This window comes from Euleptes europaea, chromosome 3 (assembly GCF_029931775.1).
Source record: "Euleptes europaea isolate rEulEur1 chromosome 3, rEulEur1.hap1, whole genome shotgun sequence".
NCBI classification, from domain to species: domain Eukaryota; kingdom Metazoa; phylum Chordata; class Lepidosauria; order Squamata; family Sphaerodactylidae; genus Euleptes; species Euleptes europaea.
In genome coordinates this window covers 42,899,706-42,923,646 of record NC_079314.1, presented here as the reverse complement: position 1 = coordinate 42,923,646, position 23,941 = coordinate 42,899,706, and the positions used below count along the sequence as shown (strand labels likewise).

At 48.0% G+C, this 23,941-nt stretch overlaps 2 protein-coding genes across 2 annotated transcripts in view; both read right to left on the bottom strand.

The window, feature by feature from the left end:
* Positions 1 to 373, bottom strand: part of CACNA2D1 (calcium voltage-gated channel auxiliary subunit alpha2delta 1) — a 437,349-nt gene extending 436,976 nt beyond the window's left edge. The window contains exon 1 of the mRNA XM_056846470.1: positions 279 to 373. Within this exon, the coding sequence (XP_056702448.1) occupies positions 279 to 373 (95 nt within the window). The remainder of the gene's footprint in view (positions 1 to 278) is intronic.
* MEIG1 (meiosis/spermiogenesis associated 1) overlaps positions 1 to 23,941 on the bottom strand; it is a 256,861-nt gene that overhangs the window by 68,828 nt on the left and 164,092 nt on the right. The gene's annotated exons all lie outside the window — the stretch shown is intronic.

The window sequence follows — 23,941 nt, the reverse complement described above, 5'->3', positions numbered from 1 at the left end:
CTCTTGGTAGAGCTGCCAGGGACGGAGTCTATGTTCGAGGGGCTGCCGGCAGCCGGGACGGCCTCGGCTTCCCGGCTGCGGGATCGGGCCGCGACCCGCACGGCAGCCCAAGGCTCTTTGGGGGCACCGGACCAAAAGAGAACCAGCCTCCCCCCCCCCCCCCGGTCGCATGGGCGGCGGGTTTCTTGGGAGGCGTCCGCCTCCTCCGGCCCTGCTCCCGCTCCCGCTCCCGCTCCGCCCGCCCCGGCGCTCCCCTCGGGCCCGGCGGGAGGACTTACGCGGCGGGCGAGGGGAAGGGCCCCTCGGCCGAGAGGTTGATCACCAGGGACTGGAGGAGCGTGAGGCTCAGGAAGAGCAGCCAGCCAGCAGCCATCTTCCCGCGCGGAGCCCGAGGAGGAGGAGGAGGAGGAGGAGGAGGGCGGCCAGGCAGGCAGGCAGCCGGCCGCGCCCGAGCCGCGGAGCCCGGAGGAGCGGAGAAGCCACAGGCGGCTGCGGGGGGTGGGGGGGTGGGAGGCGCGGCTACTCGGCCCGCCGCTCGGGCTCGCTCTGCTCCCCGGCCGCCATCGGGGCGACTTTTGTAAGGGGGCTCGGGCGGCGGGGCGGGCTGCCTGCCCCGATTGCTGCCCTGATTGCTGGAGGGAGGCGGGTGGGCGGGGAGAGCGGGCGGGGCGGGGTGGGGTGGGGGGAGGCGCGGGCTGGCCTCCTGGCTCCCCCCCCCCCCGCGATTGGAAGGCAGCCGACCGGGGCGGGGGGAGACGCGCGCTAGGCGCGGGGGGGGGGGGCGAGCCGCCTTCCCGGAGCCCCTCTCTGGGGTCCGGCCAGAGAGGCCGTGGGGAGGGGCCGCGGCTCAGGGGGAGGGCCTCTGCTCGGTCCCCGGTCTCTCCGCTTCAAGGGACTAGGCAGGGAGGGGAGGGGAGGGGAGGGGAAAGACCCCCGCCTGAGAGCCGCTGCCGGTCAGAGTGGACAATACCGACTTGGATGGACCCAGGAGGGTCTGATTCGGTAGAAGGCAGCTTCCCGTGTCCCTGTGTTCAGACAGGGGGCGGTCCTAGAATCCTAGAGTCAGAAGGGACCACCGGGGTCATCTAGTCCGACCCCCTGCGTAACGCGGGTCAAGAGAACTCCCCCCCCCTCCGATGCCCTTTGACCCTCCTCCGGCTTGCCCGCGCAGGGCTGGCCGGTGGGTTGCAAGCCGCCCCGGGCGGGAGGAGGCGAGCCAGGCGGCTGTCTTGGCGAGCGGCTGCCCGGTGGCTCCGCTGCCGCCTCTCTGCGGGGACCGGCGGGGCTCTTGCGCCCGGCCCCACGGGCAGGGGAGGCTCGCAGAAGGGAAAGGGCGGGGGGCGGGGGGGGGCTCCTGAACTCTCTCTCGGCAGCTGCTGGGTGTCGGCCCCCGTCGCCGGGCTCGGCAAAAGCCGAGAAGCGGCCGGCGATTGCTCGTGAGAAGGGGCGCGCACTTGCTTTCCCGCCCCCCACTCCGACGTTTCCTCCGGCGTCTCTTGGTTTGCTCCCCGCAGCCTCATCCCTCAATGTCTCCCCTAAGGAAGCCTGCACAAGCAGAGATCTGCACAAACGCACGGGCGTTTATGCTGGAATGAAGTCTCCGTGGGCTTTCGCTGCCTCCCCCCACCCCCCACCCCCCACCCCCCACCCCACCGCAACCCACCCTCCCGTCTTTAAAAGCATCACCATGAGACAGGTTTGGGTTTTCCTCTCCGCAGTTCCTAATGGGCTCTCCCCCCTCCCCCGCCCCGGCAGAGGCCAACTTCATCTTAGAACCTGCCTGGGAGGGAGACGCCGGAGGGGTGCAGCAGCCCCAGAGGTTTCATTGTTGTGACTCAAAAGGAGACAATGTATGGAGGCCAGCGGAGCAACTGGGAAATTGCACTCTCCCTGAAGGATGAACACATGAAGCTGCCTTATACCGAACCAGACCCATCGGTCCACCCAAGTCAGTATTGTCTACTCAGACTGGCAGCGGCTCTCCAGGGTCTCAGGCAGAGAGGTCGTCCACATCACCGACCTGCTTCACCTGGAGATGCCGGGGATTGAACCCGGGACGTTCTCGCGTGCCAAGCAGATGCTCTACCGCTGAGCCACAGCCCCTCCCCAAGGATGTGCTTGCCAATCTCAAAGGAGCGCAGGAACTGCCTGACAACTGCTATGCCCCTTACTCAGTCCTGCCCCCCTCTCTCATCCCCTCACATAGGCAAGGATACATCACCCCTCCCCGGCCACCCGGGGCCATGCAAGCCACAAGTGAGACCTGCAACACTGATCAATAGGAAGGGCCGTTCGTCCACGGGGCGGGGGCGGGGTTCCCATGTCCCTGTTTCAATTAGGTCTAGCAAGGCTGCCTTCTCTGCTCTGGCTCTGCTCTGGCTACAACACTGGCGAAGACAAACAATCAATTGGTGAGGATGGAGTGGGACAAGCAAGGAGAAATCAGACCATTGGCCTATGTACCACTCAGACCAACTGGCTATCCCAGGGCACTGTTGCGGGCATACCTAGGACCCATGACTCTTTCCAGGCTGGGTTTCTCCTGAGACCCTGCACTGGGTTTTTACATTTGTGCATTATCAGCAACGAAAGAGCTTCTCTAACTCAGGTCTATGGAGCTCGGTTCCTCTGATGCATGAGAGGAGGGAAAAGAGGAGTGGGGCTGGGTTAATAGGAGATTCCAACACCCCCTCTCCCTCAGACACAACATACTTTTCTTTATTCTTGCAACTGGGTGTTGCGGTCTTTGGAGCAAGATGTTTTCCATGTTGCTCCCATTTTATGAAAAAAAATATTTAGTACCATTTGTTTATTCTCTTCCCTCCAAGCTCAGAGTGGCATGCATTATTATATGCTCAACATTCATCTTATGCTGCAAAATAGGCGGAGAGTCTGTGGCTGGCCTCGGTCACCCAGCATGCATCATAACAGAAGCGGGAGTGTGAACCTGGGTCTCCCAGACCCTATTCTGACACCCTAACCACTACTCTGATTCCCTCCCAATGGCTACAGTTACCGTTCCCAGCTGGACTCCTAAAGATGGACCTTGCCTTACAGGTTATGCTTCTCTAGAGAGGGAGGATTCGAATCCACAACTCTTCTGTTTTAGTCCATTGCTGTTTTCCACTCAGCCTACCATGAAAGTTATGGTTTGCAAGCCTGCTGCTCTTCTGTGTATTTTCCTGGTTGAGGGGGGGCGGGGGCTTCCTTGCAGAAGATTTGCTTGACACCAATACAGTGTACAGTGCCAACAGCATCAGTACCAAAGCAGGATTCTGCCCTTTCTCCTGGGCTGCCTATAGGATTTGTGTGCTGGCCTCCTAATCAATGGGCTAAGGTGCTGCCTGGTTGGTATCTCTGGAATGGCACCCCTTGCTTCCCTGCCTGGCCCTGGTTATTCTCATGGCAAAGGGCCCATTCTGCTGTTAGCTAGCCAGGGACTACAGCCTGTTTGAGGGAAACTGGAGCTTGTCGAACAAGCATGAGTTGCTGCCTTCCTGACCCCCAGGAACTTGCATTCAGGTCCCAGCAAATGGGGGGGCGGGCCAACCCAAGGGTTTGGGGTGCCCTAGGTAAACTGATTTTCATGCCACCATTCAGCATTATATATTATATATATATTATATATATATACAAACATAATAAAACATCAACCAGCCCATTCCAAGGACTGCAGTCCTAAGGATACTTGTGTGTGTGTGTGTAAAGTGGCATCAAGCATCTTATGGCAACCTCATAGGGTTTTCAAGGCAAGTGATTAAGCCGAGGTAGTTTCCCACTGCCTTCCTCTGCGAAGTCTTCCTTGGTGATCTCTCATCCAACTACTGACTCTGCTTAGCTTCCACGATCTGTCGAGATCAGGCTATACTAAACCATTCCACATACGTACCTGGGAGTAAATCCCACTGAACAAGAGGGAGGTACTTCTGAGTATGCGTGATAGGCACACAGGATGAACACGGGTTCGCCTTCTACTCTGCCCTGCACTCTGACCGTGGGGCTGCCGGAAAAAGCCATCAGAAAAATCCAAGGCAACAGTTCAGAATCTCATCTTAAAAGGGGGTGGGGGTTTACAGCACCAAAATCCTCCTCTTTCTGTACATCCCCCTCCCAGGCTGGTGTCCCTCCCCTTTTATATGGGGGGGACGCCGGGTCATCTGACCTCTCGCAAGTGTTCTAGCCCTCATGAGATTGTGGGCTATCCTTTTTTCCAAAGGACCCCTGCCACAGCTGGAGAGTCGCCAAGGCTTCATAAGCCTCCTCTTCTTCAGTGGTCACTTGAACTGGAGGTGGCCTTTGGAATGAAGCACCCACCAGTCAGGGGTGGGTAAATCCACACTCCCTAACACTGACTTTTTTGTATCCTTTTCTAAACAGTGTGTTGCTATGTTCTAACCCAGTTGTTGCCAAGGCAGACCCATTCTCTGCAGGAACAGCCACACCTGGTATATCAGCCAAAGCTGGAAATAGGCCTCCCTCTGGTCACCTCTACTATCTAGGGTTGCCAACCTCCAGGTATGAGCTGGAGATCTCCTGCTATTACAACTGATCTCCAGCCGATAGAGATCGGTTCACCTAGAGAAAATGGCCATTTTGGCAATTGGATTCTATGGCATTGAAGTCCCTCCCCTCCCCAAACCACGCCCTCCTCAGGCTCTGCCCAAAAAACCTCCTGCCGGTAGCAAAGAGGGACCTGGCAACCCTACTAGTACTTGCTTCTCAGGCAGCAGTACTGGAACCAGTAGATGTTAGGATCATGAACCTGATCCTTCAGGAGAAGTGAAACCCATTCCAGAATAGGTTATATACCTCCTCCCAGTTGGGCTGCACCTCCAACAAACAGAATGTCCATCTTATTTACTTAGATTAAGTTTCAGTTGTTTATCTATCCAATTACTGCCTCCAGACACCAGTTCAGGGTTTCCACCATTAGATGGTAATGAAAGACAGAGCTAGCATGTAATCTGCAAAATTATACCACTGTATTCAAAATCCCTGGATGATCTCTTCAAACAGCTTCATGTAGATGTCAGATAGCATTCGAGAGTATAATTCCCCATTTGCCAAGGGGTAGAGCAGTAGTATCCCAGCACTATCTTCTGGGATCTATCTGTCAGGAACAATTCAAGCCACAGTAAAACAGTGCTCTCCATACCCAACCAGGCCTAAAGCCCAGAAGGATACCATAGAGGTTGGTACTCAAAGCTTCTAGGAGCTCTAGGAAAATCAGCACTTGACAGCTGTCTGGCAAAAGTCATTCAGTGGGGTAAAGAAGGCCTTTTCTGCCCTACAGTTAGAAGAAGAAGAGTTGGTTTTTATATGCCAACTTTCTCTACCACTTATGGGAGAATCAAACCAGCTTACAATCACCTTTCCTTCCCTTCCCCACAACAGACACCCTGTGAGGTAGGTGAGGCTGAGAGAGCTGTGTCTAGCCCAAGGTCACCCAGCTGCTTTGTGTGTAGGAGTGAGGAAGCAAATCCAGTTCACCTCCACTGCTCATGTGGAAGAGTGGGGAATCAAACCTGAATCTCCAGATCAGACTCCATCGCTCCAAACCACCACTCTTAACCACTACACCACGCGGGCTCTCAAACGCTGCCCTAAAAGAGATCAAAATAATCTATTACATTGAGTAATTCCTGGAGCTAAGGTGCCACCACTTTCTCAAGCAGCAAACCAGAAAAGGCAAATTTGTTAGAGATTAGGATTTGTTCATATCTGAGGTTCATATATATTTTTTTCAGTCAGTTCCAGCTTGTTCAGTTACAGCTTCTTTTAAGACCTTAAGAATGGACCCCTTTTGCCATTAACTATTCTTCTTGCCCACTGGATCAGACCTGGTGCAGCAGGTTTCATTAGCCATAAGGGGCAAGGGTCAAAAATAGCCCCTTATTTCTCCCACAGTTCAGCTCATGTCCTCAGGTTGTACAAACTGAAAAGCAACCATAGAAATGAGACCAACAGAACAAGATCAGAACATCCATCACAACTGTAATTAAGTGGTTCAGATCAGGTGCAATTGATTTTACCTGTGAAGTATTTTTACAGGTAGTTCACAGCAAGGTGAACTACTTGGGGGCCAGAGAGCAAACCACTTGTAATCCACCTTGAGTCCCAGTGAGAACAGTGTAGAGTAGAAAGCTCAAAAATGAGCTCTGTCCCACAACTCTGATTTAACTCACTGCTACTGAGAGTAATCTCATTGTGGCAAAGGCCCAAGCCAGGCAGTCCTGTAACAATACTGAGTGTTTCTAAAATGCTAGTACGTTAAAAGCTCCTCCTCACATGGATCATTTTTGCAAGATTTTCCACAGGCCCATAACATAAGTCTAGATCATTTATGACTGAAATAGGAAGAAAAAAACGCTGACTCATTTTTCAGGGCTGCTGAAAGAATGATGGGGATAATCTATGTGAAGTAGGGTTGCCAACCTCCAGGTGGTCTGAAACTTAACACAGAAGAAAAGATATGTCCAGACTATTGTAACAAATTACAAAACTGTATTAAACAATGTGAAACCCACAAATCACAAACTATATACAAAAAACTATAACCAATAAGTCCTTTGTACAGTCCCATATCTGACACACTTCTGAATTATTGTTGTTTTTCAGGTGCAGAATGAGGGTACTCAGGTCAGTATGTCCTATGTTCAAGATATCTCCATGTTCTTGAACATACTAGGACATACTGACCTGAGTACCCTCGTTCTGCACCTGAAAAACAACAACAATTCAGAAGTGTGTCAGATATGGGACTGTACAAAGGATTTATACTTACCTTTTGTATATAGTTTGTGATTTGTGGGTTTCACATTGTTTAATACAGTTTTGTAATTTGTTACAATAGTCTGGACATACCTTTTCTTCTGCGTTAAGTTTTGGATAATGTGTTTATACACACAGAGGTGTCTTTTTGTACATAACCTTTAGGTGGTGGCTGGAGATCTGCTATTACAACTGATCTCCAGCTGATAGAGATCAGTTCACCTGGAGAAAATGGCCCCTTTGGACTCTATGGCACTGAAGTCCCTCCCCTCCCCAAACCCTGCCCTCTTCAGGCTTTGCCCCAAAAACCTCCCACTGGTTGCAAAGAGGGACCTGGCAACCCTAATGTGAAGTGCCTCGAACGTTTTGATGAACGCAGTGTCGGAGGCAATGTCATCCTTAAGGCCAATTAGCGAGTTATCAACTGAGGTGAAATTTGAACTGGGTGCTTAAGGGCTTCATAGTCTCTTTGCCATTATACTACACAAGCTACAGGGCAGACTGGCTCTTGAACTTGCCAGGAAAGTCCCTGCTGGGCCACAGCCCTGGAGGGCCCCAGCAGCCAGAAGGCCCCTTGGTACACCTTGCTGCAGGGCTGTTTCAATGTCCCAATCCACCCCGACTTACAAGGATGCCCATATTCTGTTTGATACAGCCATATCCTATCAGCTAACCAATATTGGGATCTGAAAAACCAGAGACTCTTCTGGCTTGTGACCTTCCAGCTGCCGCCTTGGCTCCACCAGTGTCTCAGTGGGTTTTGTTCCACCTCTGCCTCTCAGCTTCTGACTTGTCTCCACCCTCTGTCTTTGCTCAGGAAGGCAATATGTATATATGTATGTATGTATATAATCAAAAATTGGCAACAGTGTCCCCTCTCTCCAAGTAAGGGTGAAAAAATACAATAAGCGACCGACAATGCACTGACCTTAAATGGAGCCAAAATCTGCTTCCTGAGACAGCTGCCCACGGCCTGTTCTGCCACATGTTAGGGCCAATCCTGGACTCTGGCCAGGGAAGTTGAAGCAAAGATTAAGAGCCTGCTTCAGACTCGCACCATCAATCATGTAATACAAGCCATGAAGGAGTAAAAGTACCTCCATGATGCCGTCTCTCTGTGTAATCATAGTTCATCTCACTGTCTCTAATCCATAAAATTTCCATTTTTAAGTGCTTAAAAGCACCACATTACCGAGAAGCTGCAGCTTTGTGGTGGAGCTGATACTCTGAGTTGCAAGAGGCCCCAGGAATGATTCCCCATATCTCCAGTTAAGGGCTTCCTGTAGTAAGGTAGTGAAACTCTTCAGACCTCAAAGAACCATTGAATGGACCACAGGACTAGATGACCTTTACCCTCTCTCAATATACTTTCTGCTACAGCCAGAAGTACTGTATTCAGGAACACACACTGGATAATTCCAACCAATTCAAAGAAAACAGTTCACATTCTGTTTTTGGAATCTGCTTTTGACAGTCAGTGGTCACTTAAAAACTAGCTCATAATTTGCTTATATTTTTCATTTTATATATACCAAACAATATTTCCCATTTCATCTGTGACATGGCCCTGCCCAGAAGGCTAGGGATCCAGCTGGGAGGAAGCAGCCCCAAGGCTGTGAGGTGGACCAAGGTCAGGCATCATGGCCAAGGGAGTCAGGTTCTGGAGAATAGGCTTGTGGGTCAGGTGTGGCTCTGGACTCGTAACGTGGAAAGAGGATGGCTCACAGTCTCTGCAGCTCTGGGTGCGGGAGGTGTGCAGTTAGATTTATGCCAGAACAGCTGTGCAAGGCAAGTAGGAGGCAGGGCCAGGCTTCAGGGGCAGGCCCAGTTTTTGGGATGGGTGATGCGTAGAAGCTGGGCAGCTCTGGAACAGTTTGCGCAATAAAGATGGATTCATTGCCCAGTGGTGCGTCCAGCATGTTCTTATCTGAAGGAGAGAAGAATAGAGGCTTGCTGTGAGTGCTGGTGCTGCAGATGCCCTGAACGCCTTCTTCTGCCCCAATCAGGACCTCATCCATTTTTCAGGCAAAGTTGTAGTTCAGCTGGAGAACATACCATTGTGGTACTGTGCAGTGCCCAGCAATCAAAACAACTTAGTACAGGCAAAATGTCTGGCCAGTCTTCAGAGTTTTCTTTTAAAAAATTTAAATATTACTTTTGAAATTTGACTGAGTCATGTGTTATGTGCCATCAAGATGCTTCCAACTTATAAAGACCCTATGAATTAATGACCTCACAAACATGCTATCATTAACAGTCTTGCTAAATGAAGTCTGGCTTCCTTGATTGAGTCAATCCATCTCACGTTGGACATTCCTGTTTTCCTGCTGCCTTCAACTTTTCCTAGCGTTATTGTCTTTTCCAGTGAGTCTTGTCTTCTCATGATGTGACCAAAGTATGGTGTCCTCAGTTTAGTCATTTTAGCCTCTAGGAGAACTCAGGCTTGATTGGATCTAGAACTCACTTGTTTTTCTTTTTGGTGGCCCATGGTAACCATAACCAAATTTCAAATGAATCAGTTTTCTTCCTTTCAGCCTTCTTCATTGTTCAGCTTTCACACCCATGCATAGTAATCGAGAATACCATAGTATGAATTATCTTGATCTTGAAATCCAGCAACACACCCTTACACTTAAGGATCTTTTCTAGCTCCTTCATGGTTGCCCTTCCCAGCCTCAATCTCCTTCTGATTTCTTGGTTGTAGTCTTCCTTTTGGTTGATGATTGAGTGAAGGGGTAGAAAATCTTTAACAATTTCAATATCTTAATTGTCAACCTTAAACATGTGTAACTTCTCAGCAGTCATTATTTTTGTCTTCTTGATGTTCAGCTGTAACCCCTCTTTGGCACTTTCTCCTTTAACTTTCATCAGTAGATCATGACAATAGATCTTTACAACATTACTGAGCAATAGCACATTCACAATTGCCAAGTGTTTTTTGTTTTTTTTAAAAGCCCTCTGGTGGCACAGCAAGGGGAAAAGACAACTGACAGAGAAAAGTGAGCACAAACCCCTGCACGGATATTCCATTGCTAGTACAAATGCTTCTCCATCCTTGGTGGCAATGACTAGGAAGCAGAAAAGCTTCACTGTACAGATAGTCATAGACATTTCAAAAAATATGCATTTGATTTTTTGCACGTGTCTTTGTAATAAGGTTCTTTCCTTGAAAACTGTATTCCCCCAAATAAGTTTCTGCTTTATTTATAAATTTGGTATACAAAGCAATGACATAGAATTGCGCTACTTTCAAATTACTCCTGTACTGGGATAAAAGTATATTTTAGGCTACATGCAAGTAAGCTTCAGCTGATTTATGGCTTTTCATACAGCCAGTTTACCAATCCATTCACCGTCCTACTTGCGCCTGAGTTTTTCTCCCATCAACCACTCTGAGTATTATATGACAACAATGTAGAGTGGCATCACATGATGTAAAAGGTCAATCTTCTGGATAAGATAACATAACAGCAACTAGAATCTGGTTAACGTAGTTCTACAATTCAGCCCTCCATATTATCTTATAAGATAAAATAGAAGACAGTCTGCAATCATTTTTTTCCACATTTGTGTTAAGTAGTAGCGCTTCTGCTGCTAATATAGCTTTCACTTTTATCCCTAGTAATTAAAGGCCACGAAGAAGATCATAGTAGAAGGCATTCCTGCAGAAACACCTACCGTTCGAAGCAGCCCAGCCTCTCATTACGAAGGCACTTTTGAAATTGCTTATAATACCTCACCATTTAAATGTGTCCTTCAAAAGGCAAATCTTAGAAGATATGAGGAATATATTTATCCTCTGCCACTTCCTCTCATATTTCTCCCAGCTTCAGGGTTGTACAGTATCTATTTTTAATTGAAACAAATGTCTAGATTTCTTCGTTTTGATGCACTCAAATAGTTTTCATTCTAATTTATTTAATAATGGATCAAGAGGACATTCTAGCTATAGAACAAGCACGCTTTAGGGAAGGGAGATCAACAATAGATCGTTGCCTTACCTTGCAGCATCTTATAGAGAAATACCTTGCATCGGGTCGGTCATCACTATATGCTGCATTCATTTATTTCAAGCAGCTTTTGATTCAATATCTAGACCCCTACTCTGGTCCAAGCTAAAATCCTCAAACATAGTTAGAAGGCTCTTGTTGCTGATGCATGCCCTTCAGGAGCAGACGGTGCTAAGAGTTAGATGTACCAGAATTTGGCATCTCACTGATCCTATAAACACCTATAGAGGAGTTAGACAGGGCTGTCTTCTTGCTCCTATGCTTTTCACCTTCTATATGCATGACTTTACTCATTTAAGGGACACTGCAGCCATTTTATTTTTGTACAGCTTGGACCATGTCAAGTTCCATCACTGCTGGCATGGAGTCTGGGGCTGTCGCACCCTCCAGTGTTTCTTTTTATAGGTCTCACCCTGTTCCCTGGTGCAGCCTGTTGCCTGAGCCCACCAGGCCCTTATGCTGCTAGGGCCTTTCCTGGCAGGGCCTCACCCTTGTTCCCTTCCCTACAGCCTCTGGCTGGGCTGTCTGCCTCAGCAGTGCCTGGGTGAGCCCGCCAGCACCAGCGTCTCTTCTAGAGCAGGTGAGTGTGGGGCTGGGGCTGCCACCCCCAGACACACACACCCTGTTGACATTGACATGGCCGAGGTACCTGCTGGCTCACAGAGTCATGACAGAGAGCCTACATTGAGGTGGTTTCTTGCCTGCCTGGTACCGGACAATGAACCGGAAAGGAGAGAGTGAAGGTACCACCTCAGTAATAGATTGTTATGATCTTTCATCCACAACAACCACTGAGTGGGGTTGGTCCATCACTAACTCAAAGGGGTTATCAGCAAGATAATATTAGAAGGCCTCCCTTCCTCTGAGGCATAGTAGGTCTCCAAGGACTGCAGCTTGCAGATCAAGAATATTATCAGAAATTCCTGGGCATCCCACTCTTGGGAGAGGACTGCTCCAAGTACTGTCTCAGAGCCATCTCTCTGGAGAATGACTGGCCAGTCGAAGTTGGGCTTATGAAGGGCTATGGTCTGGGAGAGGGCTAATCAGAGAGAGTAGAAGGGTGCTTGCTTTCTGGTGTCCATTGGACCTCATTCGGTTGACCTTTCCACACACAGACCAAGAGGAGGGATGCTTGGGTGGCGAAGTGGTGGATGTACCAGATGTAATCTCCCAACAGAACCTCCACACCTGTTGCTTAATCTGGGGGCAGGGATAACTCACCAATGAGGCCACCTTCTCTAGGAGGGTATGCACCTGGACATCTTGCACAACAAAGCCCAGATACTGCAGCTCCCAGAACCTTACATGGCTCTTGGCCAGGTTGGCCTCAAGCCCTGCCTGGTCCAAGGCTTTCAGATCTGCCTCCAAGTGCTGGAAGTGGGATGTGTGGTCAGGGCTGAAAATAATGACGTCATCATTAAATGCAGCTGCAAAGGTGTGGCTCCCTGCCAGGATCTTGTCCACCAATATCTGGAATGCTGCTGCTGCCCCATGCAACCCAAATGGCATCTCCCACCCCCAGACAGACCACTTTATTTTTAAATGATATGTTCCCCTCAAAATGTGCTTTCCACAATATGATAGATACATGAAAAGGGTAAATTTGGGTTTCTCTCCCTAAATAGACAGTACTGAGCCCACACCTTCTTTCTTCATGATTGAAAGAAACAAAGTTTGACAGATTGCAAGGTAGCTACAGTTTTCTAGTAAAGACATGGGGTTATCCTATTCACTAGATTAAACTATCCCAAATAAACCTCCTGGACTAGAGTCTCTTCAAATTTCTCCCTCTATATAAGAGTCTTCTTGTCAACCCAACGTCCACACATCACTAATCAGAGGAGAAGAAGATACAAATTAGATGCTAGAGATTTTTTAAAATGTAAGAATACAGGTCCTCACATTTGCAATCCCAAACAGATCTACTTGGGAGTAAGTGCCACTAATGTCACTGCTGCTTACATAAAAATAGGTATGTTTAGGACTGAACACTGGAAGAATAATAAAATGGGGTAGGTTACTGAAGGAGATTAAGAAATTGATTACTTTGAAAAGAGCAGGAAAACAGCAATAATACAAGGGGGTAAAGTGAGAAATTGCCTTGGAAAATATGCATACCGGTAGTTTTGTAAGAGGATATTTAAGCAGCTACTAAGGAAACCCAAAAAAAAAGCTATACTGAAGAGGTGTTTAATACTACCTCCACATTTTAAACTTGCTCACTTTGATAAAAAAAAAAAAAAGCAGATATATTTTGTGCCCAGGTATGTATCTGAGTCTAGAACAGAACAAGAGAATTGTATTTAGATTTGCTTCCTACTTGTCTTTGAAAATGCAAGTAGGCAGCATTGTCAGGTGGGGGGAGATGAAACATAGATTTTTGTAATGTCAGTGAGATCTGTGTCATATATGAAATGCACCTCTTGCTAAGTTTCCAGGACTTTCTTCCAATTCACACATCTCATACTGGTACACATATCAGGCCAATCTGCTATGTAGATTTGGTGCCTCTACCCATTTCCTCCCTGCTTCTGAATATGTGTTTCAACCCAGAGAGACAATCTCAGAAGATGCTCTGAGACGATACAATTGCCCAAGGTCAGACAATTTCTCATCCATAGGAATGCCAACTTCCCCGTGCTCTTTACCCCACCGTTTTCCACTCAGCCAATCACAAGACTTGCCATTATGTGTGTATAATTTTGGCATCTTGTTTTATACACTGTCATTGGTTTCCTATAAGCCACTTTATTACACAGACCTCCCAATATGAGCGCATGTTTTTAATTATACTGACATGCCGGCTTATACTCTCAAGATTTCCAGCTGGACTTACTGGGGTGGGGAACCTAACAATATTTTAATTTTTGTTCATATGCAATTAACTGCTTGCTACTCAATCTTTCTGGCAAGATAAAGAAATTAAGTGCCTCCAAGTTTAGGGCTATGCACTGTCCTGCAGAAGCAATTTAGAGGAGATTAACAGTGAAACCCTATGCAGAGTTACTCCAGTCCAAGCCCATTGATCCCAACAGGCCTGGACTGGAGAACTCTGCATAGGATTGCACTGCATGTTTCTCAGCTGTTTGTTTTCCCTCTTTTCTCCTCATTCTTTTCCCCCTTGCCCTTCCTTGGCCTTCTCACCTTTCCTTTGATCCCACTGTAAAAGCTTCAAGATCCACTCATTAACATATGTCAATGGGAACAAAGCCTAGAGAGAAAAAGGAAGTCAGGAATAAAAGGATAAACTGTTTAACAGATGGGGATGACAAAAATGAAGTACGGAAAGGAAAATCGACTACAAAGGAATAAAGTAAGCAAAAGAGAAAGGAAAAGTTGATAAAGACAAGAAGTCAAAACCTAGAATTCAACAGAAGAAATAGAGAGAGTGAAGAACAAGGCCTAACTATGGGTGAATCATCCATGTAACTGTCAGAGATTCGTTCGTTCGTTCAATAAACAAGGTAGCAGCAGTCTCACACAATGAATTATAGGACAAGCCAAGAATGGGTGTGGGGACTTGAAGGACATGACATTAGAGTCAGCCACCTGCTGGAGCATTTCACTCGTTTAGGAGTGGTATCAATCCACTGGGGCACTTTTTACCTCAGAAATAAAAAGCAAGATTCCCTGTTCCTTAATATGCATGAAATTCTACCACCGTTTCCTACCACCACACTACCCCAAATCTTGGGAAAGTTTTTCTTTTAGCTCCTGTATTGTCTATCTCATCCCAAGCCCTGTTCTCTGTGCCCCCACCTTCTGAGGTAAAATGGATGGCATACGAAGACTGAGCTTTTCCAGAGTTGATGCCTCACCTCTGGAATTCTCTCCCTTGAGGATCACTTGGCACCTACTTTAGGGACTAGGCTAGGGTTGCCAACTGCCAGGTAGTAGCAGAAGATCTCCTGCTAATTCAACTGATCTCCAGCAGATAGAGATCAGATCACCTGGAGAAAAATGGCCGCTTTGGCAATTGAACTCTATGGCATTGAGGTCCCTCCCCTCCCCAAACTCTGCCCTCTTCAGGCCCCGCCTCCAAAATCTCCCACCGGTTGCGGAGAGGGACCTGGCAACCCTAGACTAGGCTAAAACATTTCTTTATACCCAGGCTTTTAACTGAGAGGATCCATCTTTTTTAGCTGTTTTCTGGGCTGCTACAAGCTTTAGGACTATTTTACTAATACCATTTTAGACTGCTCTTTTATTTTAAGCAGCTTTCCTGCCCTGGCAAGTTTTTATTGATCTAGTTTTATGGGCTTGTCTTATTTTCATGTTCTATTAGCTTGATTTTTAAATGTCTTATTGGATTGTTGGGGCTGTTTTGTTGTGAGCCCCGCCCCCCAAGCAGGTCTGGAGAGGGGAGGGGCCATGGCTCAGTGGTAGAGCATCTGCTTGGCATACTGAAGGTCCCAGATTCAATCCCGGCATCTCCAGTCAAAAGGATGAAGTAGTAGGTGATGTGAAAGACCCTTGCTTGAGTTCCTGGTGATCCACTTACAGCCTGAGAAGACAATACTGACTGTGATGAACCAATGGTCTAATTCAGTATAAGTCAGCTTCATGTGGAGAGGAAGCATAATTTCCCCCCTAATAAATAAATAAATGCACATGGTGAGGCACAAGAGGAAATATCAGGTTCCTGCACATTCCCCATCATTCATTGCCTTTGATTTATATCTGTCTACCAGGTGAACAGGTGAGACATGCACACCTACAGAGGTCATGTTTATAACTCTGGTCAGATATGATACTGCATGTCTTGTGGGGTAAAAGGCTCACTCTTTTGATGTACCTCATATAGGGCCTACACCCCAAGGACAGTGTAAAATAACCCTTGCTTTTCTTAAGGGCTGGTTCATTGCCTCATGTGTCATGCCAGTCCATTTGTTTGCATTGATTATATTCCAGTCAGCTGGAAATACAGTTTTCAGGGGAACTGGAATTTACTTTACTTACAGTGCATTCCTGAGCTCTTTGCCCGAAAGAGCTTAGGAGGCGAAAAAGGTCTGCCCCGGCATAAGTGGGATAGCCACCGGTGGGAAGGCCAGGACACCGTCCTCCCCAGCGCGGCCCAGGGACGCCGGCACAGCTTTGCACCGGCATCCGGACAGCGCACATTCGTGCGCTGTCCCCAGGAGGGCATTTCGGGGCGTTCGGCGCTGGGCTGGGGGAGGAGCCGCCTTTAGGTGGCTTCCAAAGCCCTTTCGGGCCGGGAATGCCTTTTTTATTTTCGCGAGATATGCCACCTTTTTAGGTGGCGTATCTCCTGTGGAACCCTATGAAGGGTTCCACGGATTTTTTATGCCGTGGGGAGGTTTCAGGGGGGGCCAAATCTCCTTTGGAGGCAGCGCAGCCATACTGCCTCCTATGATTGGCGCAGTCATTCCTCTCAGGAATGCGCTGTTAGTTCAAAAGAGAAGGGGAAAATCATCACGTAAGTACATCAACCTAACAGCAGAAAGCTCAAAGAAGAAGAAAATTGCAAATTTGGGAGACAAAGCTGTTGTTCTTTCAGACATTTCACACTCTGCAAGGACTCTGAGATTCCTTTTGTAGCCCCGACTGCCGACTGTTAAAACATTTTAGAACAAATAAATTCAAATCGAGCTATAAGAGCTAGGAGAAAGTTTGTTCATTAAGTCAGCACATCTTTCTCTGTGCATAGACACTGGCCTCTGATGTGTGATTTAGCTCCCTTTGCAGATGGCTGCTCTCCCCACAATCCTTTGCAACCTCCGTTACTTTTGAAGGCTGGGCCTGTAATATAACAGACTCTTCTAAATGTGATGGCCAGGCATCTCATAACACCTAACAACAAAGCCTTCAAAAAGTTCTGCGGATGTTCTCTGGAGAGTTGTTTAATTGGAGAGAAACGATATGTTGCCATTTGTGGTTTGGAATGGTCTTAGCATTTCACAGCAGTCAGGTGATGCCTGCAGCCACCCAATTCTTCTTTAAAAAAAGAAAAGAAAGAAATTACGTTTTGAAGCAACTGTCGTAATGCGCCAAGCTCCAATTGTCTTTCAGCTTGGCTTTGTTCCATGTGAGGAAGCGAAATAATGGGAACAGGTGTCCCGGGGTGGTGACTTCTCTAATGAATGAAGCAAGGCAAACCCCACTTCTGTGAGCAGCTTCTGGGCTGTGGAATGGCTTAACAGAAATGAAGCTGGGGAAATGGCAGCTATGTCTTCACCCACCCTCCACAGGCTCTAGGACATTTGGGGCACACAGCAGGGAAGAGTTACAGGCTATTTCCAGATCCATTGTGGCGTCTTTGATAGAGTTAAAGCTGGTTTGGTGAGCTAATCAGCACTCCCTTGGTAAAGCTGAATCAAATGATAACGCACTATGTTGGAAGATGAGGATGTCAGTACAGTACAGTACAGTAAAAATCTAATAAGAGAATCATAGAATCATAGAGTTGGAAGGGGTCACCAGGGTCATCTAGTCCAACCCCCTGCACAATGCAAAAAATTCACAACTACCTTCCCCCCACACACCCCTAGTGACCCATACTCCATGCCCAGAAAATGGACAAGGTGCCCTCCCTCTCATGATCTGCGTAAGATCATAGAATCAGCATTGTTCTCAGATGGCCATCTAATCGATTATGAGAATTCCCCCCATTGTGATCTTTCGTTGTTTCAAGGGTTGGCTCAACATTGTACTCTGTCCCTTCAGAGTTGTGGTTTTATTAGGATTTCTTTTTAGAAAATTATTCCAAAAATGCGAGTGTATTGAGGTTGCAGCACTTTGTGGTGCCTCCCGCTCCTTTGGATTGTTTTTCACCCTCTAGGACCTCATCCGCACATTTACTGAGTTGCCTCTCACTGTGCTCTAGCAATTGTTTGCAACTAGATTGTCTAGTCCACACAGGAAAATCCATTTGCTATACTGAGTGCTGTAGTGTAACAATAGCACAGTGTCCCGTGTGGATGCAGCCTATGTTATCAATACACACATGCCCGTTCTGCAAAGCAACCACAGTCACACAAGATCCTCACTTGCCTGGCCGACAACTTCCTTCATCAAATGTTGGAGGTAGCTATGAAGGGCTCAGCCATACTCGACTTAATATTGACCAACAGGCAAGAGATTGGAGATGAGGTGAAGGTGGTGGAGACATTACGGGGAAGTGACCATGTCCTCCTAGAATTCCTTTTGCTGTGGGGGACCAAGTAAGTTTGTAGCCACATGTGTCTGTTAGAATTTGGTATGGCAGATTTTAATAAACTCAGAGGCATGATGGGAATCATTCCATGGGCAAGACTGCTGGAAGAGAAAGGAGCAAGTGAAGAGTGGGTTCTCCTAAAACAAGACATATTGCAAGCTCAAGCCCTCACTAGGGCTGTTGATTCAGTTCGGTCCGAACCGAAAAACAGCCGAATTTCCCACAATTCGGCGGTTTTTCGGTTTGGATGAACCGAACTCAAAAAGGGGGGGAAACCGGGGAGCCGAATTTGCCAAGTTCGGGGTGTTCCCGAATAAATTTGGCGAATTCAGCCCCTTTAAACAGATCTGCGCCTTCCAGCTGGAAGGCGCAGATCTGTTCCCCCCCCCCTGCGCACGCCTCCAGGGAGCTTCCCTGGAGGCGCAGGGCGGGCCCTTTAAATAGATTTGTGCCTCCCGGCCGGTAGGCACAGATCTATTTAAAGCCCCCCCCCCAGCCCTGCCGGGTCTCCCGGCAGGGCTGGGGGGGTCTGGAAACCTTCCCCAGAGTCCCGGCGGATGGGGCGGGGGGTCTGGAAACCCCTGTGCCCAGCCAACGCTGGCTGGGCAGAGGGGCTTGGCAACCCCCCCACCCACTTCCCCAGAGTCCCGGCGGACGGGGCGGGGGGTCTGGAAACCCCTGTGCCCAGCCAACGCTGGCTGGGCAGAGGGGCTTGGCAACCCCCCCACCCCCTTCCCCAGAGTCCCGGCGGATGGGGCGGGGGGTCTGGAAACCCCTGTGCCCAGCCAACACTCTAGTCCAGGATTTGATTCTGGAAAAGAAGGTTGGCAAGGCTTGTTTCACCAAAGCTTGGATAGAGGCGGTGGTGGGCCAGTTACATTTTGGTTCTCTTCAACCAGTTTCTCAGAATAGTGCCAACATACAAAAGGTGTGCAGGCTGTGGGGTGACTCTAGTCCACAAAGATAACTTCTTTTTCACCTGGTACACTATCTGGCAAACCACTTTTATGGAGTGTCTGTATCACATGTTGGGCTCGTGAGATATTACTAGTAAACCTTCTGCTTCACTTGCTCCTGCTGAGATCAAAGAAGGCATCTCAAGCATAGACTGGCTTTTACAGTGCAATCCAAATGGACGCAAAAATCAAGAGGAGGAGCTGTGATCCTGGCACTAGCATAAATGCCACTTGTGCCAGTGTAAGGGGCACTTATGCCGGTGCTGAGGCACTTAAACCAGTGCTGGGGAGCAGCGTGGCAGTGCCACACATGGGCACCACCACAGCCACGGTGGCAGCGCACCTCCGGCAGAGGGGCTCGTGCCGGCACCAAAGGAGACATTCCTGAGGCTGAGGCTGGCAGAAGTCAGTTCCCTGAGCCCTTCGCTCGGGAACACCCACATTTGTCGGAGTGGGTGCAGCCCACGGAGCTGCATACAGAAGTTCAACAGGGATTGGGGGAGCATCCCTGCCGGATTGCTGGCCAAGGGGCAGCAAGCTGCTTAGGAGTCAGCTTGGCTGCACTGTGGCTGTGCCATCCCTGGTGCAACTACCCCTCCTCTGAATTGCGCTATTATTCTAACTTCTGCAAGAGCAATGGGCAATTTTATTGTTTGCAGTCCCTGTGTGTTGCCTTGTCAGGAATCTGTGGCGGTCATAACAATAGCGGGGCTGCCCCAGAGTTTTTCTGGCCCTTCTAGGGTTGCCAGGTCCCTCTTCGCCACCAGCAGGAGATTTTTGGGACAGAGCCTGAGGAGGGTGGGTTTTAGGAAGGGGAGGGACTTCAATGTCATACAGTCCAATTGCCAAAGCAGCCGTTTTTTCCAGGTGAGCTGATCCCTATCGGCTGGAGATCAGCTGTAATAGCAGGAGATCTCCAGCTAGTATCTGGAGGTTGGCAACCCTAGGCCCTTCCCATTCAACTGGTCACACTGCCAAACTGACCAGTGAAAAGCCATCTCCATACAGAGCCAGTGAAAGCCATCTCCAGATGGCAGAGCTTGTTGTGCCCCATCAGGAAGTGATTGTTGCCTGACAACAGTACAGTCACACACATCCTCCCCTCTTCCACTTGCTGGCTGTCACCCCCACCTTCTCCTCATTTGCCTCTTCCTATCAACCCCCTTTGGGCTGGCAATCCAACATGCTGCCCAAAATCCAGTGGTTTTGTTATTCCAGTTCATGCGTGTGCAAACATAGATATTCACTTTAGGGGAATACCCCAAAAGTAATTTTTTTCAAGGAAGATTTTTCTGCAAACCAGGCAACTCCCCCTGGTTTGCAAAACCCTGCACAGGAGCTGTAGCTGACTCCATTGCACAGAATTGGCTGTTAAAAATTTGAAAATTTCACAGTAATTTTATTTGTGATTTGTTGTCTACCCCTTTGGGTATATGATAGCCATGTGAAAAAGCAGCACTGAAACACAAATAAATAATACAATATTAACACAGCAAAAAGGGAAAGATGCAAATGAAGTAAAAGGTTGAAAGCAGCAAGAAATTACACAGGTGCCAGCTGTCAAAAATTTGGAAGTGAAAATGGTACAATGGAGGATTCCCACTGGAACACTCTTCCATCTTGGAAACAAGACTAAGCAATTTGGAGCTCCAAAAGCCAAGAATTTCGAAGCATCCCTAATAAATAAGGATTAAGTGGATTTGTATCGACCTCAGATGAAGAGCTACGTGGAGCAGTGTAAGAAAAATCCATTTCGATCTTTTTGGCGTGTCCTAATATGAAGCATTTAGCGCTGCCAATAATGAATTTAGACATTGCAGGAGCAGCACATAGGTTTACATCTTCATTCACATCAGAAACAAATAGCATTGTGCGCTTTAAGGATAACGAATTCTATATATTTCCATAGAGAAATTCCTAGGCAGCAGATAACTATCATGTTTGGGGAGGCTAGCTTTTTTGCCCTGAGATGACGATTTCAGCCCTATTCGGGGCAGGATACCATCAGGGTTGGTCAGCTGGCTGTACGCAGACAAGCCCTATTCTCATACATTTTTCTCCTTAAATGGTGCTAGCAAGTCACAGCCAATTTATGGTGATGCCGGAGAGTTTTCAAGGCAAGAGACATTCACAGGTAGTTTGCCATTGCCTGCCTCTGCGTACTGACCCTGGTACTCCTTGGTGGTCTCCCATCCAAGTACTAACTAAGGGTGACTCTGCTTAGCTTCTGAGTTCTGACGAGATCGGGCTAGCACCGGCTGTCCTTAAATAGGATTCCTTAAAAAGCCAGCATGGTTTAGTGGTCAGAGCATCAGATTAGGATCTGGGAGACCCAGGTTCAAATCCCCAATTGCCATGAGGCTCAGGAGATGCTCTCTTCCCCTAACTGACCTCCTAGGGAGGTTGTTGTGAGGATAAAATGGAGGAAGGGAGAGGAGTCCCTATTGGGGAGGAAAACGAGGTACAAATAACTGAAACAATAAATAAATTACTCCACTGCAGCAATGATGGATAGAACGGAAAGTTATTCATTCTTAGGAACCATCTGAATTGGGAAAAATTCTGTGGTGTCAGGCTGATGACAGGGGCCCAAGGAGGACCCATCATGACCCATGACTAAACATTATCACCACATGTCCTCCTTTGGTGGACATAAGGCTGCCAGCTGTGGCTTGGGAAATTCCTGGAGGTTTTGGGGTGGAGCCTGAGGAAAGCGATTTTTGGGAAGGGGAAGGAGCTCAACAGGTGTGTGATTCCATAGTCCACCCTCCAAAGCTGCCATTTCCTCCCAGGGAATTGATCTCTGTAGTCTGGAGATCAGTTGTAATTCCATGATCAGGCCCCACCTGAAGGATGGCAACCTTATCTGGGCAGCAGCAAAGGATTGGGTACCCTGAGGGGAGCTGGGTTCTCCTCTTCTTGTCCCTTACTATTTTAGACACATGCATTCTGCTGCCACCTGTGGCAGCAATGTATGGATCATCCTCCATTTCCTCCCTCTGCCAGTGCCATAGCTTGAAGGCTAGGCAGTTGTTTGTCTTCCCATCCAAGCAAGTGGCTATAGCATCTGGAAGCCACCACCGATTTACGCAACTCACCCTTCCCTGCTTGTTATGGGTTAGCAGCAGTAGCTACTGCCACTCCCAAAGGCACACCCCAGGCTAGGTCCCACTAGGCACCTTGGCCACATGCGCAGCCAGACAAGCAAGCAAGAACAGATGTGGCAGGTTCAAGATACATGCCCCTGCCCTTCCCCATGGCTCCAGCACATCCATTGTAACATCACAGGCTTCAGTGACATTCCAAACAGAATTGCCAAATGATGCTCAAACAAAAGAAAATGTTGAACTCAGTGCTCCAGAAAAGAGCTCCAGAAACAGAAGTTTAATTGAGTACTTCAGTGCTCTTGAAGTGAATGGAACTGAGCACTTAAAAATTAATATATAACGCCCCCCCAAAAAAGAGAACTCCTTTGTAAACTTACTTATTGTTTTTATTCCTTATCCTGCCACCTAGTGGTTACCTTTTGTTATCTGCGCAGCTATTATAATATAATTATCAGAAACATCAGGCAAATTTTGCAAATGCTGTTACTTAGGGCATAAAGTTCCAAAGGTAAGAGGAGTTATTGTTGAAGGGAACCACCATAAACATGGGAAATATATGTCATTATACCCCAGTAATTCAAGCAATTGAATACAACAATCAGTTACATAGTTAAACTGGGGTGTAAGAGGGATCCTATAACTGGATCTCTGCATTTTGTCATGTGCTAATTGTCATCTCTAAACAAGTTCACAGATAACATCATCCCGTGCTGTTGCTGTGAATAAACAAATAACGTTTACAGAATAGAGCACAGAGTAAGAGACCACAGAAAGAGAAAACAGAAATGAACCACTTCAAGAATTTTTTTTAAGCCAGCTTAAGCACAGTGGTGGAGTACTTTTTCTCCCCAGGTGGCATCATGCCGAATTCTATATCAATTCTACGAAGCTGCTTTCAGTGACTAATATTATGACCACATAATAGCCTGTGTTCCACACCTGAATAGATAACAAGCTCGAACTTCAGGGACGGGAAGCAGCTCCTAATGACACGGCCTGCTCGCAACGCAGCCAGCCTGCGAGGCATTGTGGCTTCCATTTAATGAGCCCCCTACACAGATCGAAGAAAGGGGGTGGTATTCAATTCCTTCATGCCTTACAGAGGCATAATCAATACAGCATGAAGGAAGGGGAGATAGTTATTGTCTAAATTATCTTGAATGAGTCAGTGATTAGCATTTAAATGTCGCCTGACATTTACAGTCCCGATGACATTCTCTGATTTTCACCAGGAGTTTAGCCTAGTTACATTTGTTTTACTACCTCAAATAAGGGGAATCTCACAAAGTGCATTTTTTTGCTCGCGTTCTTTTAAAAAGCCTGGTAGGGTACCATTTAGAGGGGATTGGAAGGTATGACCTACAGTTGCCAAACACCAGGTGGGGCCTGGAGATCTCCCAGAATTACAAATGCTCTCCAGACCACAGAGATTCGTTCCCCTGTAGGAACTGGAATCTTTGGAGGGTGGTCTCTATGGCATCACATCCCTGATTAACATCCCCTCCCCTTCCCAAACTGCACCCTTCCCATGCTCTACCTAGGGCTGTTGAATTAAAAAAAATTCGGTATAGTTCGGATTCGGCTGAATTCAGCCCGTTTAGATTCGGGATATGCCGAAGTCCGAACTCCCCCACTTCGGATCCGTTCAATTCGGCAGGAATTCAAAGTTCGGGAAAAAATTCGGCCGAATAAAGCCATTAAAAACACAATCGCGCCTTTCTGCGGCTCGGGGGGGGGGGCATTTTGGGGGTTAGAGGTCCCAAACTTTCGGCAGAGCTTCAAAGGACGTTTATTGAAAGACTCCCCAAGTTTTGTAAAGATTGGGTCGGGGGGGGGGGCTGAGATATGGGCCCTGAAAGGGTTCCCCCCACCCTTAATGTGCATCTCTCAGCAGAGCTTGCCGCCCACGCACAAAGCTCCCAG